Raw genomic sequence first — 18,703 nt, 5'->3', positions numbered from 1 at the left:
CTTACTCATATAATGAAAAGTACTTGTTAGCTCTTGGCCTGGTATATAGCAAACACTCAAAAAATTTAACTAGTATTTTTTTTCCATTTAAATTTCCAAGTGGAGGAATTTAGTACCAAAGGCTATAGATTTGGTGCTTGAACTGGTGACAAAAATGTCTGTTATAGACTATACATGGTAAATAAGGCCATGGGAGTGAACAGATGAGACCATGAGGAAAAGGCAATGACCAATTTATTGAAGAATACTAGCATTTAATAAGCTACAAAAGGGTATATAAAAAGGCTTAAGGAGAAGTATTTCAAGTAGTCTACTGTGACAATGCTGTCAAGAATTCAAAATGAGGCCTGAAATATGCATTACTTTCATTTCATCCAAGAAAACTGAGCACCTAAGTGGGTTGGTAGGGTAAACAGAAAGAGTAAGAGTGGCCTGTGTTGTGAATGGAAAACAATGAATTATGAGATACAACACAATTTGAGAAATTTGGCCCTAAAAAGGGAAGAGTGACAGAGTAAGATTTTTTTAAGGTTAAAGTAATAAACATAGTTAGATGCCCAAAGGACACAAATCACTAACAAGAGAAGTTAAAGGTACTGAAGAAATATCACCAAAAGAAGTGATCTGATTTGTAAGATTCCTAGAGTCTGTCTGCAAAGACAATCTGTCCAGAGAACAGTTTGAAGATAGGCACTGAGGACATTTCAGTCTAATGGCTCTTATTTTCTGTCAGGTAGACTATGACGTTACTGCTTAGAGGAAATGGGCTGGCAGTCAGGAGGATGACTGAGAAGTTCATGGACAGTAAACAGTCACAGACTTCTTTACCTGAGAAGTTCATGGACAGTAAACAGTCACAGACTTCTTTACCTTCCTTTCCTTCAGAGCAGGGATACTGTTTAGGTTTTCTTTTCCCAGTGTTTATCAAAATGCATGACAAATAAAAAGCTTTTCAAAAAATGTTAAATGCTGGCTTAAATATTCTGCCCTTTACAACCTGTCTTACTAATTTAGTTTTAATTAATAGCATTTGAAGAATAACTTCTCAGTTTTCTGGTGTGCAGTAAACAGTAAAACATACCCATAAGCTGAAAATAATTAACTGAAATTCAGTACCTTTGGTTTCCTATGAAAAGTTAAATGTATTTCAATAATCAAAAATAAAATTCAAATTATTATCCAAACAATTTTACTAGGTTTCCCAGTATCTCTTCTTAAAAAGTCATTCTAAAGTGTAGTCTGTTCAGAGGGCAATTCTTAAAGTTCTCCCAAGTTGGTTTGTAAATACAGGGTATAAATGTTATTTACATAACATTCTATAGTGATTTGTTGAAGGCTTTCCTCTACTGGTTCTTAAAATAACCAGGGGTGTCCAACCCTTAGCCCAACACAAAATCATAAATTCACTTAAAACCTTTTTTTTTGCTTATCAGTTTTCATTAGTGTTTGTGTACTTAAAGTGTGGCTCAAGACAACTCTGCCAGTATAGCCCAGAGATGCCAAACCCCCTCTCCTACCCTATCTCTAAAGTATTAGAATTTAATTTATGATATTTAATCCTACATGGACACTAAGTACAGAACATCTCACCCTAAAATGTATTCTGTATGCTTAATAGATGGCAAATGTATTCTTCCTGTATACAATATTTCCTCTCAAATCAAAATCATACCCATGCTATAGATACTAAATCTCTTTTGAGAGGTACCAACTACTTAGTTCTTTATATCAACAACAAATTTCAAAACAGGTAAGCTCTTCCAGGCTGACAATAAGTTTTCATAAATATCATGCTTAACTCAGGAACCAATACATCATATCACTGCTGTACCTTATTTAAAAACACCCACACTGCCTAGCAACTCATTCTTCATCAGTTTTGTTGACATGAGTAGGAGAGAAGCTGGGCAACCAACCACTCACTTGATTAAGGAATGCATTTGCTTCACTGGAAAGCAAAAACAGTAACTCTTGCTCATCAACTTTTCTCTAAAATTTTAAGATTAAAAAATAAATCTAACATACTGCTTTTTAAACATTTGTAACTTTGCTATAGAAATCTCCCACTTCACCTAAAAACTTTGCAAAAAGGACTAAGATCTCTCTACAAATGACACACCTTTCTGGAGAACAATTTAAACAGTTTCACAAGATAATAGCTTTTTTGAATGGTAGCAGGTATTATATGTGCTATGTAACATCATTCAAGTCAAAGCTAAATGATAAGCCATGTAAAATTTCTTCCATTTTTACAAATGTCTTTCTCCCATGAGCAGGAAACAGCAGATCCCTGCCCAAAAGTAGACACAAACTAAAACCAGATTTTATGCATCAAGCAGTAAGTCCTTTTGGATATGCCTTCTCATTCAAACTTTACATGTTTATGTAATAATAGTAAGAACATTCTTATCCTCAACTGTACGAGGAAACTAAGGTAAGCTATAAGCAGAGTGCTGCACTGGTCATTAACTGTATCACACTGCCTCCTGATAATGTATTATGAGCACAAAACGTGTCGCTTGGCACACTGCAAGCGATCACAAGAAAAGGGCAGAGGGTGGTGGTGGTTCAATTTGCAATGCTGGAAATGAAAGTACAGAAGTCTATTCACCTTAATTTCTTTTCTGCTAAATGCAAAAATAAACCTTACCTATATTCTGCTAAACCAGCATTCGCTTATTAACCTTCTCTTTATTTAATAAAACCATGTCAAAATCTAAAGTGGACCTTATATTTGGGCTATCAGTTCTTTACAATACATTTTTGTCTATCGTTAAAGCCACCTCCTCCTTAGCATGCATTTAAAAGAATTGTGATTAACCATATATTGCATTTTTAAAACATGACCTCTTGTTCATGGGTCTTTTAAAAATCTGATTAACAAGCAACAGAAAGTGTTTTTATAAACAGGTATAGATTATTTTTCTCTTCCTTCATTGCAATCAAGATTTTCCTCCATTCAGTGGAGTAAATTCAGTTGCAGTGTTATTATATAAAGCATCCTGAATTCCTGTAGCAGCCTAGAGACTCAACAAACAGTAGTTTCCCTTCACCCGGAAGCTTGCTGACTTGAAGTGACTACTGTCTTACACTAGACTCTACTGTTTCTTTGCACTGCTCAAATAAGCCTGTTATTTCTTCCATGACTAGGCCTTAACAGGGCTCCCTAGGGCACTCTCCACTCTATGAATAACACCCTGCAAATGTTGTGTTCAAGGCAAATATAAACAGACCGAATCTCTAGTTAAAACCTCCCATTGTCTCAGAGTTTGTAAAATAAAATTCACAATTTATTACTATGTCAAACAGAATCACAATTTGGCCTTAAACTATTCACCCAACCTCACCTCCCTGCAATACCCTCCCCCTTCTATTCTTTTAACCACTATTCCAACTTCTTGTTACCTTGCAGTTGGTGAATGTCCTCCTTCCCCTCCTTATAAACTTCAACACACACAAGAGCCAACCCTATTGTTGCTTCTCCAGGAAGCTTCCCCCAACTCTTCTGAGCAGCTGTACCCCTGCCACATTTCTTATTAAACACTTAACACACTGCCTAGGGTACCACAGCCATTCCATTGTGAACAAGTGCTCAGTGTTACATCAGCAATTATCTGGCATGTTGCTTAGTTTCTTGGGGCTTTAAATAAAAATTTTATTACCAAATTTCCTCTTATATTATGATGTGGAAAACTACTCTGGAGCCTCAGAAATGCAATGTTTGATTATAACATAACATTTCTAGAGAATAAAGCTTTGAAAATTTGAAACTATGTGGTCAACCCACAATATTAAAGCCATGTCACAAATCAAATGTTCAATACTATAAAAACTTAGGATTTGACATTTTAGAAGTTTAGATAAATTAGTAACCTTAGCAGGTAGAAATCATAAAAATGCTTTTCTACCTGATCTACACAAAGCTTCTTCAGCATCCAGACTTAGTGTGCACACAGTCTATTTCCTTAGGGGCTCTAACTTACAGGTTAGTACAGCCTTATCTAGAGTCAAATACAGCAAACAGAAGGAAAAGAATACAAGGGAGAGGAAAAGTAAAAAAAAGGGGAAAAAGAAGGCAGAATAGTCTTACTAGCATTCTTTTAAGATTAAGTGTTGAAGATTCTTAGGTATTAGTATATTTTATAGCCCATTAACTAGTGACCATTTTATGTTTTAAAATGAGCATAAGGCCTTCAAACTACCATTTAAAACCTGATTATTAACAGTTTCTGAAGAAAAATTACTTAACATTATCACCTGTAGCTCATCCTTTATAATATATTCAATGAAAAAGGATGCTGGAAAGTTAGGGCAGAACATCTGGAACTTTAATTTAAGAGTAAAAAACTAACCTAAGATCCAGGCCTATAACCTGTTATCTGAAACGCTTGGGGTAAGACACAGAATGCAAAAATTTCAGATTTTAGAAAAGTAATTAAATATAACACTCTCAGTGGCATCTACCTATGGTAGCATCCTGTAATCAAACAGTTATTTCTGCAACAATACATTCACATTTAAAGAAATAAGAATATAAAAAGCTGGTTTTGCTGCCATCTGAGTATCAGGTTTTGTTAGCAAAATGATTAAGAAAAATCTTTGGGTAGTTTCTACAGCTTTACAGCTTTCAAGACTTCAGAATTATGACCTTTTTCTTCCTTCCTTTCCATTAGAGACATGTGGGATACACTCAAGGCTAGTTAAGTTGCAAAACTGAGTCCAAAGCCCATGCTCCATGGTTTCTAAACATTTTAAATAGTTCATACAGTCAACGTATATGACATGGTCAAAATATTAGAAGTCTCAAATCAGACCACAGATTTTCAGAATCATAAAAATGTTTAATAATTTAAAAAATATCATTTAGAAAGCATTTTAAGATTCTGCAGCATATGAAAGTAATACCACAACCCAAAACAGAGCAGAGCACAAGTGCTAGTTAGCAGATAACTAATATAAAAGTTTACTGTAATTAGAACTAATAATGAAATGTCAAATTGTGTGCTGCATCTAGGGTATCTTAAAGATATTGAGTCAGCATTCTTTTCTCAAAACTGTTTACTAAATACTCAAATTATATGCTTTTAGCCAAAAGGCAATTATAATATTGAAAATGTAAAGCATAAACCTGATTTAACTCTACTTGTAAGGATAAATAAAAATTTACAAATGCTGTACAGCTGTTTTCCCATCAGAAGTACAGATGACAGGAAGGAACTTCAGATTAACTCTATATCCCTTGATCAAGTAAAACCACCTTGCATCAGAATGTTTGTGAGTAATTAAGGAAAAAAACAATCATTAGTATTGAATTCTATCGGCTTTTATTAAGGATGAAAATCAATTATATAATCTACTGCTACATTTACTAGAGAACACTTTTGAAGAAACTGTCCATTATACTAGTTGGTGTCAACTCTACAAAACCACACTGGAGAAATTCCTTTTAGAATTCAGTGCCAGGGAAGTCTGTCATCCTGCAGAACTGTCATTTCCCCCTTTTGAAAAAAGCTACTTAGACTATATGACATTTTAGAAAAGGCAAAATATAGAGACATCAAAGGAGCAGACAGGAGTTTGAGGATAGGGAGGCAGGGGAGAGATAAATAGGTAGAACATGAGACTTTCAGGGCAGTGAAACCATTCTTTATGATACTGTAATAGTAGAAACATGATTTTAGGCATTTGTCAAAACCCACAGACCTCTACAACACAGTGACCATTACTGTGATAAACAACACATTAATATATATTAATAATAATTCATCAATATTGGTTTATTAAATGTACCACAACTGGGTGCAGGGGAAGGAAGGCAAGTAAATCTAAAACTAGTCTTAAAAAAAAGTCTATTAATTAAAAAAAGAAAAGCTGCTTAGTAGAGGCACAATGCCTAGTCTTATTGCACTTCACCAGCATTGTGTTTTTTACAAAGCAAAGGCAAGATCCTCTACCAGCAAAAAGATTACAATTTATTTTCTTGAGTTGCTCTGAAACCCATCCCACAATATCTCTGAGGTGTGCCTATTTTAGAGCCAATTAAAAGCTTGATTAGGACAACCATATTAACACACCTCTGACTAGCTCACTAAACTTAAATTTTATTTGCATTTTGATCATTTGTTTCGTGTCAATCATTTCACAATCTTTGTTCAAAATGAGGTCTGTATGCATATATAAATAAAATGTACACATACATGCAGACTAGTTATTTACAATGGGTACAACCAGCTAGTGTGACTAATATAAATAGAAAATCTAGATTCAGAAAAATATGTCCCATGAGCTCAAAGCATCAAAAGACCAAAAATGGGATGCATATCTGATTTGTGCTGATTAAAAATAACAGTATATGAGTATACTTTGGGAAAAAAATTGGCATAAATTATTTCTACAATTTAAATTCTTACATGTTTATCCACTTTATCTACCTGAAATTTATTTTTTGGTTATAAGTCAGCAAAACAAAGATTTAAAATTTTTACATTACCAGAGCAACTGACACTTTATTTTCCTCTTTTATTACTCAGAATTGAGTTTTTCCTGTTGGTTTTAATTATCCTATAAACCCCAATAAAACAGTAAAAAGGAAAGAAGTTTCTAACCTTTCCTGAGTTCTACTTTCAAGTATCCTCATACACCAAATGATTCAAATCTAAGTACTGAGTCAAATTACAGAGATGCTAGTTTAAGATAAAAAAAAAAATACCATCTGAATAAAATCCCTCATATTTTGGGGTATATCTTATCTCAACATCTTACATTTCTTTGAGGCATCCAAACAGCAGCTTCAATGTCATGTGGCAAAAAGACATTATTTAGAGCTGTGGTTTACAAACTGGAAGCTTAAGAATTTGGGGATGTTACATTTCCTAAGGGATCCAGATATGCAAATATGCCAAGCACTGCTTACAAAGTGAAGAATCCACAACTCTCCAGACATTTATGCATAGAAATTTAAGTTTGCTTAAAAGCATTTATTTCACTGAAAACTTTCACTATTTTCTCAGTAAGTGGAAATCAAAGTATAATCAATGATGTGGAATTCATAAACATGTTTAGTTTTAAAAGGGACTCATTTTTTGAAAGACAGAATGCACTAGTTTATTAATGGCAAGATTTTAATGTGAGACAGTCCCAAACAAACCATGAAACCTGCCTCTATTATCTACTAGTCAAATGACCTTGAGAAAGGTTTTAACCTTGGTAAACAAAGATCCACTGTGTTCTATGCTGGTCAGAACTTCCCTGTAAGAGTTGCAGTCAACTTTGTCCACCAAAATTCCCAGGTGAAACAAGCCATGTCTTGTCTACAACTGAGGAATCCACAAAGTGGGAGATAGAGCACAGCACTTAGCCTAGGAGACTTCAGGGCAATTTTTTAAATGCCTAATATCTGAAGGGTTATCAGGTAGTTCAGAGATTAAAGGTTAAAGGTTAAGGTCAGATTACACTACCCCAAATGGCATAATTAGGAAGTTAAAGCAAAGCAAATATTGTATCAATATAAAATAACTTCCTCATAATCATAGACATCCTATACTGGAATAGCTGCTTTAAAAAGAATCCTTTTTAGTTTTCAAACACAAGGTCAAGCTGAAGCTAATATGACCACTTTATCTAGAATTTAGTGGAAAGTACACTGTACTGGAAAACTGATTTTAAATAACCTCAACAGTCTCCCAACTTTAAGGTAGATTAAAATGACCATGATAGTTGTGCTTTTATGTTTGTCATTTAATTTTCCTAATAATCTTATTAGGTACCATATATTAAAAATGAGAAAACTGAGGGCAAGAATTAACTTAATTTGATCATGGCCACATAGTGGGTAAGTAGAAGAGTGCCTTTTCAAATCCTGAATCTATTTGGACTCTTTTATTTCTATTAGTGGATCTCAACCTTGGCTCACAGTGTTAGTAACTTGTACAGCTTATAAATATCCCACCATCCAGACCACATCCCAGACCAATTAAATGGACAACCTGGGAGAGACCCAAGAAAGTTCCAAGTGATGCCAACATACAGGCATGGTTAACATCCACTGCTCTATACGAAGGGTTAGCAATAAAGGTTTACTGGAACACATCCATTTTCATTTGTTTACACACTGTATACAAATGCTTTCATGCTACAATGGCAGAGTTAAGTAACTGAACTTCGACCGAAGCCAAAAATATTTTCTACTGTTTGGCTCTTTACAGTAAAAATTTGCCAACACCTGGCTGTATATCAATTATGGCCTAACTATAGTACTCTTATAAGACCCATTTTCTACCAATAAATGAAGTTGGATTTAGAGGCACTACAAAGTTGTTAAAAAAACAAAAACAAAAACAAAAAACAGCTGGAATGTAGCACACATCGCTGATAAAAATTTGTGAGATAAGCAATGTTCAGATATCAAAGCGATACCAACAACATAACAGAATTACCTTTTACAAGACAGACTGAAGAAATCAAAAGCATATTTGACTACCAAAAATTAATACAACCTTAGCTAGAGATGCCTGCTAAGATAATTGCTGGTGATTTTTTTTGTTTGAGGTATGCATTGTGGGTCAATATTAGTGCTTTCCTTTTCTTGGATCACTCCAATTAAATGTGAGATTAATTTTAAGAATAGGGATAGCTCTGACTAGTTTTACCATTCAGCTACCACCCAGAAAATCTGCTTATTCCTTAAACTGTGAGTGTACATGCATGTATTTTAAAAAACGCTAAGGTTCCCATCATGCTATTAAACAATCCATGCCACAGAAAAAAACATAACTGCATTTTGGGAATTGTTTCAAGGTCTTCTATATGAAAAATTAAGCCAAAATAAAGTGCTGCTACTTTAAACAAACTGCCTCTGAGGTTTTTATTTCTTGATAAGTATGATGGAAAAGAGAACAAGTGTTTTACTACACATGTATTTTGATTTTCAAATAAGTAAAATTTCTACTGATGCAAACCAAACCCAAGCCTAAAAAGCCAGAAGAGCCATTTCATAGGATTACTAGGACGTTTTGCCCTTTTCCCAAAGGGAAAGGAAATAAAAACAGTAATTCTTTTTAACACTGAACAGATACAGTGCTTTAGGACAAAGCAAGCATTAAAGCATATATTCTAGTAGTAGACAAGTCTGGGGTCTGCACAGAGAACTTGGCTGCTTCTTCCAATAAAAGTAACTTACACACAGGCAATTAAATTACATTAAAGTTTCAATGTATTTACACTCTACAACAATGCCCCCTCACCCCATTTTTTAAAAAAAAACCCACACAACAAATGTGATATGCTAAGATTCTTGTATGTACTCCTTTGGGGATATATTAATAGGTCTCAGAGGCCTCTCTTAACTAATAAAAATGAGGTGAAATGAGACAAGCTTAAAATATTCAGCTTCTGTAAAATTCATTGTGAGAACAGTAGCTCTAAACAAATTAGAATCCCAATACCATTTGCAAAATTCTATAAACACTTATAAATGTTTAATTTATCAAAAAAATGGAAGAGTAAAGGATGTAGACTAGGTCTCAAAAATTTCTGAAATGACAAACAACATTTTACAACTAAAGAGTTTATCTTTCCCAGCACTGAGTGCAAAAAACTGTGAGCACAGATCTCTTCCCGAAAGCGGCCAGAGACCACCTCTGAAAATGGTTTGCTCTTCACCTGATCCAGAAAACCCCACAAAATCATGTAAATCAAGAAGTTCAAATATTGTATTCACTTTAAGAACATTTGTGAAATTCCCTGGGGCATCATGGGTATGGATATTCAAAAAACTACCAAGCATCTGAAGGATATCACTTTACAGAAACAATATGTGCCATCCTATCATCGCAATGGTGGAGCTGGTAGATGTGCCCAGGCCAAACAGTGGGGCTGGACATAGGGTAGGTGGCCCAAAAAGAGTGTTGAATTTTTTTGCTGCACAAGCTTAAAAATGCTGAATGTAAAAGTTTAGATGTAGATTCTCCAGTCATCAAGTACATCCAAGTGAACAGAACTCCCAGGATGCCCTGTAGAACTTCCAGAACTCATGAGCAGATTAACCTACCCAGGAGCTCTCCCTGCCACAAGATGATCCGTACTGAAAAGAGCAAATTGCTCTATAAACCAGAAGAGGAAGTTGTACAGAAGAAAAAGGTATCCAGAAAAAAACTGAAGAAACAAAAGCTTATGGCCCAAAAGTTAAGTATAAATACAAAAAAAAAACTAGTAAAAAAAAAAGTGAGCAGAGTCCAAAGATCAGGAAAGTCAAAGAATTATACATTAAGTGGAATTCACATGCCATACCACAATATAGGCAAATGCCTGATTGTTAATACAACCTTTGAGAAACCCACATGTACATGCCTAAAGAAAAAAACCCAAGATACCAAAATTTTGTGCTTCAGTAATTTCCCTTCTGTTTTTTTTCAAATTTAATATTACATAGGTGTATTACTTTTATAATTAAAAAAAGAAACCTTAAAACATATACTTCAACATTATATCCAACCAGAATTAAACTGAAACTGAAATACCTTTGTAGGTACAGTATTTACCTGGTTCTTCCTTAATGAATGACAAATCTTCTTCTGGATAGGCAACAGATGGCTGCATCACTGAGCAATCTTCTACATTTGTTTCATTATTAGGTGGAATATTATAAATAAATCTCTTTGTAGTTTGGTTTTTCCTTCTTGTTTTGCCAGTTTCTTGAATTCCCTGGGAGCCCACATTATTCCAAATGAACACTTTTGTTTGACCTTGGGCTTCATTTTCAGCCAATTCAGGTGAACCATCCTGGACCCAACTACTGTCATTCATTTGGTAGTTTTCTATTTGGCCCTCGTCGACATTACAACTATCATTTTCAATTTTCACATTACTTGCCAAATTGGTAAGATTCCGTGTTGCCCAAAAACTGGCTATTTTTTGATCCCGTGATGAAGACAGACCATCTCTATTAACTGGTTTTCTATTATTATAGTCCACAACTACAGACTCTGGGGCTTCTGACTTAATGCTTATATTTAAGGCATCTTTAATGAAATTTCGGCAAGTTTGAACAACTTCGCTCATTTGAAGATAGCTGGCCACGGTCATTACTTCAATGGCATTTTGGCTTGTGAGCACCAGGTTACCAGAGTACAAGAAGTCCAAGATGACTGAAAAACCTTGAACTGCAGCAATATCTAAATGGGTAGTATTGTTTTGGTTAGGGCTTTCTTTGTTTGAAAAGCAATATAAAGTCTTAAAGAAACGGCTGCCTGCAACCAGGATGTTCTTATGAGCTTTAAAGATTTTTCCGCTCACCACAATGCTGACATCACAAAGAATACCTTTCTTTCTCTGTTCATTCAGTTGTCGAAGAAGCTGATAGCAATAGGAGTTCTCATTTGGCCTACTATTAAAGTCACAGTATCCCTCCTCTGAAGGTATTTCTGATTCCTGTAAGTGATGGAAAATATTAATATTAAATTTTATTTACTTCTTAAAGCCTCCAAATCAAGAAAAAATGTACTATCATCACCTATGTAACTTTTTTAAAAACACTAATCAAACACAATCATCCCTCAGTATCCACAGGGGTTTGGGTTCCAGGACACCCACCAATACCAAAATCCACAGATGCTCAATTCCCTCGTGTAAAATGGGTAGTACTTGCATACAACTTACACACATCCTTCTGTGTACTTTAAGTCATCTCTACATCACTTATAATGCCCAATTCAATGTAATAAATGCTGTGTAAATAAACAGGTGCTACACTGTGTTGTTTAGGGAATGACAAAGAAAAATAGTCCATGTATCTTTCGAACAGACACAACCATAGTAGGTCTAACCACCTAGTGTGTGTTGGCAACAATGTAATTTTTCTTGAACATTTTTGATCCACAGTTGGTTGAACTGGTGGATGCAGAACCTGTAGGTAACAGAGGGCCAACTGTATACTAATGTTAGTAATCATTATGAAGTGTTCACAATCCAAATGCTGAGAGAAAAGAGTGAATAGCTTGGTGTGTCATTGCTATTAGAAGAGAAAAACATCTGAATCAGGATCAGCAGGATTTCATTTACAGAATAGCATGTTCCATACTATTCTTTTGAAATATAAAATAAGGATGCGAATTAAGAATTATTTAAAATTAAAATAAACTTTGGCAGCACATGATGAAATGTCTACAAAAGCAATGAATTAGCATTTATAAGAACTACTTCAAGTTCACACATTAAGCAGTTTGATACTTTAAGGAGGTGGCTATGTCTAACAGTAGCAGTCATTTTAGGCTATGGTCAGTGTTCTGAATTTCCTGGGGTAGTACCAAGTTCTGAAACTCTCTGCCATTATCAGACCAAATTTTAAAAAATAACTAAGGAAAAAATTTATTAACCAAAACATTTGCCCATTCTATTTTAACACAAACTATACAAATCAAGCACAATGATTCAACTACTAGTTTTTCTCATTACTATTATATAAGAACAGTGATGTTCCCTACTTCTACAAGCAGCACTAGCATTTCTCCGTGCTGCTGATTAGAGCACTGAGCTAAGTTTTGGAAGCAACGATTAATTATGCCCTTTGCAATGAAGGCTTTATTAAGAGTGTGTGTAATTTCCAAGGACAGTATTACTTGAGGATTTGGGTGAAATAGAGCTAAAATAAATGGCCAAAATGATTTGTTGGACCAAGAAAGTTCTTAGTACCAAAGACAAAAAAGTTATCACTAGTGGGCAAGACTCTTAAGGTACTGAAGAATATGACTAGAGTGTTATGAGAGCAGACAGGAGACGTATCTAATCCAGTTTTTTCAGATGCTGGGGAGATGCTTTTTGGAGGAAACATTTCAGCAGAGCCTTAAAGGATGCAAGAGTAAGATGGAAGGATACACATTCTAAGTGAATGAGATAGACTGAGAAAAAAAAAGATGGCCTACAGTATCTTCACAATTCCAGATTTATGAAAGAACTTCAAGGTGATCCAAAAATCCAAGGAATGCAAATGTGCACTTATGAACACTTTGAGGTGTCTATAGTTTTCATCAGATTATCAAAGGAGACTGGAATCCCCAACAAGATTAAGAACACTGCTATAGGTGCCTTACAGAGATTTAGAAGCAGAGTGATCTGAATGGATTAGCAGATGACTGTGGAGGATTAATATTGGGGGACTAAAATGAGATAATCTGACCAGGGGAAACTACTGTTATTAGTGGAACATACTTGTGGCAAGCAAGGACCTTAACTAGAGAAGATGGATTATTTTAATAGAGGGAGAGGTGGTAAGACAGAGTCTGGGGAGCTGGGGAGAAAAAAGAATTACAGGGTCTTCAGCATTCTAGCTTGGACATATAGATACTGCCATCAGTTTTGAGAGAAATCTACAACACCCTTCTGAGAAGAGTGGCAGAGATAACTTCAGTTGCAAACAGTGAGCGCATCTGTAGTCAATCTATAAATAAGAATGTATTATTTAGCTAAAAATCAACAAGTAATTAGTATTTACTTCCCTACTCAGAATTATTTCCTTTTAATAAATGGTCACATAATCAAGCACAATAAATATCAGAACTCATATAAATATTATTCTACAAAATGATGAGACATATTTTTGCCAAATCCAAGAAGACTGGCAGATTTGTTTCACCTTTGCGTTAATTGCTGGTCTCAACATATTTTAATTAGTAATTTGAATCAGACCACTAATCTGATTTCAGTATTTACTTTCGGAAAAGTTAAATAAATTTATAACAATAATATACCTGAGTACATGTTTCAGGGTTAGTAAACTGAGAAGTTGACGGAATGTGTGATTTAGGCTATGAAAATTTCATAAGTGGGTAGAAAGTGACCTGAACCAAGATACAGTGATAAATGCTGTTATTAAAGCAATTTTAAAGTCCTCTAAGCCAAATGGTCAATTCTGTATGAGCTAATTTTTTAACTTTCTATGAAGTTACAGGTGTTATTCAAAATAAAAACTATGTGTTGTACCTTGCATCGGGGTCCCCAACCTTTTTGGTACCAGGGACTAGTTTCATGGAAGACAATTTTTCCACGGGCGGGGCAGGGGGTGGCAGTGATGGTTTCAGGACATTACATTCAAGCTCACCTCCTGCTGTGCAGTCGGGTTTCTAACGTGGAGGCCCTGAGGTTGGGAACTCCTGCCTTACATCCTAACTCACACATCCTTATGAAGAACACAGGGATCTTTTTGAAACAGAAGGCTCAAAACAGATTCTGAAAGCTCATTTGCAGACTCTTCCATGAGTCCTTAACAACCTACATCCAATTATCAAAAGAATATCAAACTTTTTAAGAGGATACTAAAATGATTTGGTCACTACCATGATATTAATGAAGAAGAACTTTTCTTACAGCAAAATAAGAAAGAAAAGTAACCCTTAGCCTTAGTGACATACTAAGATTTGGCCGAACTTGTCTCAAAAAATAGGCCTCCTTAAAACTTAGTGTGTGTGTGTAATAAAAGGAGTGAACCACCCCAGGCTCAAACTGAATTCTTGCCTAAAAACTCCACAACTCTCAATATTTTTAAGACAAGAGAAAGTTAATGCAAGGTATTTTTTATGAAGCTGAGAAAAAAATGCATGTATGATGATAAAGTCCCAAAATGTTCAAAGAACTGGCTGACCAAAGTCTCTGAAGGTATGAAAAAGGAAGCTGGTTTGCTCTCTAAAATCAGTGATTCCATGAGATAAAGTGGCTTCAAAACTGATCAGATTGGTAACACTGACACAGGAAATACCAGGCCACAAGAAAAAGCATCTTGTTATACTTACCTACAAGTAAAATAAGAATGATAAAAAAATAAATAGTTATCATTTACTAAGTGATTATGTGTTGACATATATACTTTGCATATGTGAGGAAATGAGAAGTTTTGCCTGCCAAGAAAGAGGATTAGGATCCCAGTCCCCCTCACCTTAAACCCAAAAATGCTCTTACAGACTGGGTTATACTGCCTCCTACAGATATCAGAGACTGCAGAACAATAAAAAAAAAAAAATTAACTCCTGCCCACAGAAATATGTCAATTCTCGAAACCATCACTCATGTTAACAAAGAGAAATGCAGGTGGTACCTGCAAGGCACACAAAATAGCAAAGTAACACCCCCCAAAAAAGTCAGCTAGAATTAAAATAGAGAAATGATTAGGATCAATTCAGAGTGGAAACATCCAAAATCCAACGGAGAGAATCAATATATAGCCTCAGACAAACTAAGCTGTACCCCTCAGTCTAATGAAAGAATGTCCCAAGAGAAAAATGGGCTGCACATAAGGCCTATAACAAGGGAGCTTCAAGGGAGCAAAGGGGATGGGAAGGAAGGGATAATTCAGAGATTGAGTTTAATAATGGTTTTACCTAGAAACGAAATCCCTGAAACATATATATGCCTGGGGGATGGATACATGCACCATACCAATTCTGTCATAAGGTGATCCAACTAATTCCCCTTCCTCTAATCTCAGTTTCCAATTTTCATTCCCATTAAGCTTTACCTACAAGGAGAGACTATGCTGATAAGAGGAATAACTGGTCCATTGTATATTACAAAAATTCATTCTAAATGTCTTTTTAGATTTTCCAAAGTAACCAACCTACCATTATTTAGAAAGGTTCACTTTTCATTTTCACAAGTCCACCACCTACATCATTTTATTAACTTCAGAAATACATTACTTAACCCTTTAAAGGGTTCCTCTTCTTCTATAAAATGAGAACAAAGTAACTATTTTATAGAGTTAAGGTAAATGGGTGTTTGCATATGGAAGACAAGGAAATGTCAGTTCCACTTCACTCCACTGCCCAAGCTCACAAAGCTAGTAATTGCAGAAAGCTGAGATCTGAGCCCAGATTTACTCCAAAACCCATTCTTTTCCCACTCCTTACAGTCTATAGTCTCAGTTATCACCAATGGCTCTAAGACTCAGGATAATTTATTTAACTTTTCTGGGCCTTTTATCTTTAAGTAACCTTACTTCTAGGGCTTTGGCAGCTAAAATTTGGGCAAAAATTATTTCCATTGTCCACTGGGAAAAATAAACCTATGCTTTGAGGTTCAAGCCTTAAACTTCTGAGAAGCTTCTGGACTACTGGGTTATTAAACACTGCCTAATTAACTCCAGTATGTGTTTTGAACAACAATATCATGCCAACAGAGGGACTAATACCTGCAAGTCAACTTTCTAAACCAATGATTGGCTACCAATACAAAAGAATGAATTCCATCAACTACCAAAGGTTGTCTCAAAGTCTTAAAGGAGAACTCATCAACATCTGCTTGGCTTGAAAGGGGACTATCAAAATGATAAAGACTATCTCCAGAAAGAAAATATTAAAACAAAAAAGAATGAAGTGCAGCTTACTTGTTTTGTAACTAAGAACTTGTTTTTAACAACTTTGGTAAACATGTTCTCTACCAGTTCTAATTACCTTTTGAAAAGAGGGTAATTATACAAAAATCTCAACACAGAAATCTGGGTAGAAGGAAACAGGTAAAAACTACAACAATTTACCAAAAGCAAAGTTCAATAAGAAGTTCGATGGCAATAAATTTAGTAAAATTATTCACAAGAAAAAGGAGTGGTAAGCAAATAGCTTCCACTACATTTATATACTACTGTCATATTTCAAATTATTCTAACCTGATATAAAGAATTTTTTCGGCTGGATATTTCCCTAAAAAAGGTAAGCGTCAAATGTTAAGGAAATTGTTTAATTCATTCTTCAAAAAGTTGCCAGATTTGACTTCCACCAGCATATGAACCCAAGGAGCTTTTCAAAAATCACAGGCAATCCCATTTTCCGCAAAGTCAACCTTTTGGGTTAAAACCTTCAACCTTGTTTTACTAAGTTTTGTTTTTGATTCAACCTGATAGGCAAAGAAATATGAATCATAAAAAAGTAAAACAAACTCAGCGCTACGGTTGTCATTCTCTCTCGCTCCCAATACACAACTTCTGAAAACTTGTTCCCAGGCTTTCTAACCTCCCACGCAGAAGTTGTGGACGACACCTCTCCCGACTGCAACGATGCTTCCCCAAGGAAAGCGGCTTTTTAAGCTGGTAAACCTTTCCGTAAAGGATCTGAGAAAGTAGGGGCAGGATATACTGTACCTGGGCGTTGGCTTCGTGGAGTTTGTGCTCGGTAGAGACGTGATGCCTCAGGAGGAGGGTCTTCTTGTAATTGCGGGTCCCTCGCGACAGCTCATCGTGCCCCACGGGCGGAAGGTCGCCGCTGCCGCCGCCGTCCTCAGGGGTCTTCTGGCACCAGCCGCAAGACATCAGGCCGGTATCCTTGCAGTACCGCAGCCAAGGGAAATCTTTGAGCCAGGCGGTCTGGAAGGAGCACTGGAGCTTCTGCATCAAGGACTTGGGCCGCGCTAGCGGGAAGTGCTGGACAGTCTCTCCGTCACCGGCCCCCACGCCGCCTCCCTCCGCTTCGTCCCCGCCATCGCCGCCCGACCGTCTACCGCTGCAGCCGCCTTCCGCACCGCTGCCGTCGCCCAAGCTCGCCCCCTCCTCGTCGTCCTCGGTGCTGTCGCTCAGGGACGCGCCGTCCGGCATCAGGTCCTTCCCCTCCAGCGCGTCCAGTTCCAATTCCACTGCCGCTGGCCCTCGCCCATTGAAATGTCGCGGGGGCCACGCCGGGGGGTCGGGCCGGCCGCGACTACTGCCATTGTTGCCAAGACCCCCGCCGCCGCCGCGGAAGGCTAGAGTCCGACGGTTCCTCTCCGCTAGCAGAGGGCCCCCAGCACCGCCGCCCAAGGAGCTGGGGCCGCCCGCGTCCGGGGGCAGCGGAGGCTCCTGTGCTTCCTCGGCGGCCCCGCCGGCGGAGGCCTCCGGGTCCTGGGGCTCCGGGCCCTCCAATTCCACTTCCTCGTCTGCCCCTCGCCCGTTGAGGTGCTGCGGCGCGGACAGCGGGAGCTGTCGCGGTGGGGGCTGTTGGGGCCAAGCTGAGGCCTCCCCGCTGGCGTTATTGTTCGCTGAGCCACCGCCGCCGGTGAGCAGCCCGCCTCCTCGGAACGCCAGTGTCCTGCGGTTCATCTCGCTGAAAGACATGGCGCGCGCCGCCGCCGCCTCCTCCTCCCGGTGCCCGGCTAGCTCCTGCCTCGGGCTGCGTCCCGCGCGCTCCCCGCGTTCCGGTCTCGCGGAGCCCGACCTCGCCCTCCCGCCCGGCCCGGGCTCCGTCCGGGGGCCGCCTCACGCGTCCGCAGCCGCGGGGCCGCTGCCTCCGGCCGCCTCCGCGTCCTCCGTCCCCGCCCCGCCGCGCTCCGGGCCGCGTCCCGCGCGGAGAAGTGGGCGGCGGGGAGGCGAGGAGCCGGCGGGCGCGTGCGGCCTTGGAAGTTGGGGCGGAGTAGGGGCGCCCCTCGCCGCCCCTCCGGACGCCGCGCCGACCCTCCGAGCCGAGAGCCTACCCGGCGCGCCGCCCGCGGGGTCCGCCGCCTCCGGTTCCGAGGCGCTGAGGGCGCGAGCCTCGTTAGAGCACGGGGCTCCGCCACATAACGCCCGACAATGAAGCCGGCGGAGCGTTTCCGTCCGACCAGGCCCCGGCGGAGGTCGAATGGCAAATGAACAACGGACCGTGCGCCCACAATGCACCGGGGTAGCAGCCACCGCTGGAGGGGGAAAGGGTGGGGGCCGGGCGGGGAGGGGGCTGGGCTTGGGGCCGGGCCGCTGGGGTGGGGGCGCCGGAGACCC

The 18,703-nt window shown here is 38.4% G+C and overlaps 1 protein-coding gene across 1 annotated transcript in view; it reads right to left on the bottom strand.

Annotated features, from left to right (window-relative positions):
* The window catches only part of ZBTB10 (zinc finger and BTB domain containing 10), a 30,056-nt gene extending 11,860 nt beyond the window's left edge, over nucleotides 1-18,196 (bottom strand). The window contains exons 1-2 of the mRNA XM_045849425.1: nucleotides 17,120-18,196; nucleotides 10,539-11,427 (exon numbers count right to left, since the gene is read on the bottom strand). Of these exons, the coding sequence (XP_045705381.1) occupies nucleotides 10,539-11,427; nucleotides 17,120-18,064 (1,834 nt within the window). The 5' untranslated portion in view covers nucleotides 18,065-18,196. The remainder of the gene's footprint in view (nucleotides 1-10,538; nucleotides 11,428-17,119) is intronic.
* Nucleotides 18,197-18,703: the final 507 nt, after the last annotated feature.

This window comes from Phyllostomus hastatus, unplaced genomic scaffold (genome assembly GCF_019186645.2).
Source record: "Phyllostomus hastatus isolate PE091 unplaced genomic scaffold, TTU_PhHast_1.1 phas_contig_65, whole genome shotgun sequence".
NCBI lineage: Eukaryota > Metazoa > Chordata > Mammalia > Chiroptera > Phyllostomidae > Phyllostomus > Phyllostomus hastatus.
This window is presented reverse-complemented; position numbering and strand designations above follow the sequence as displayed.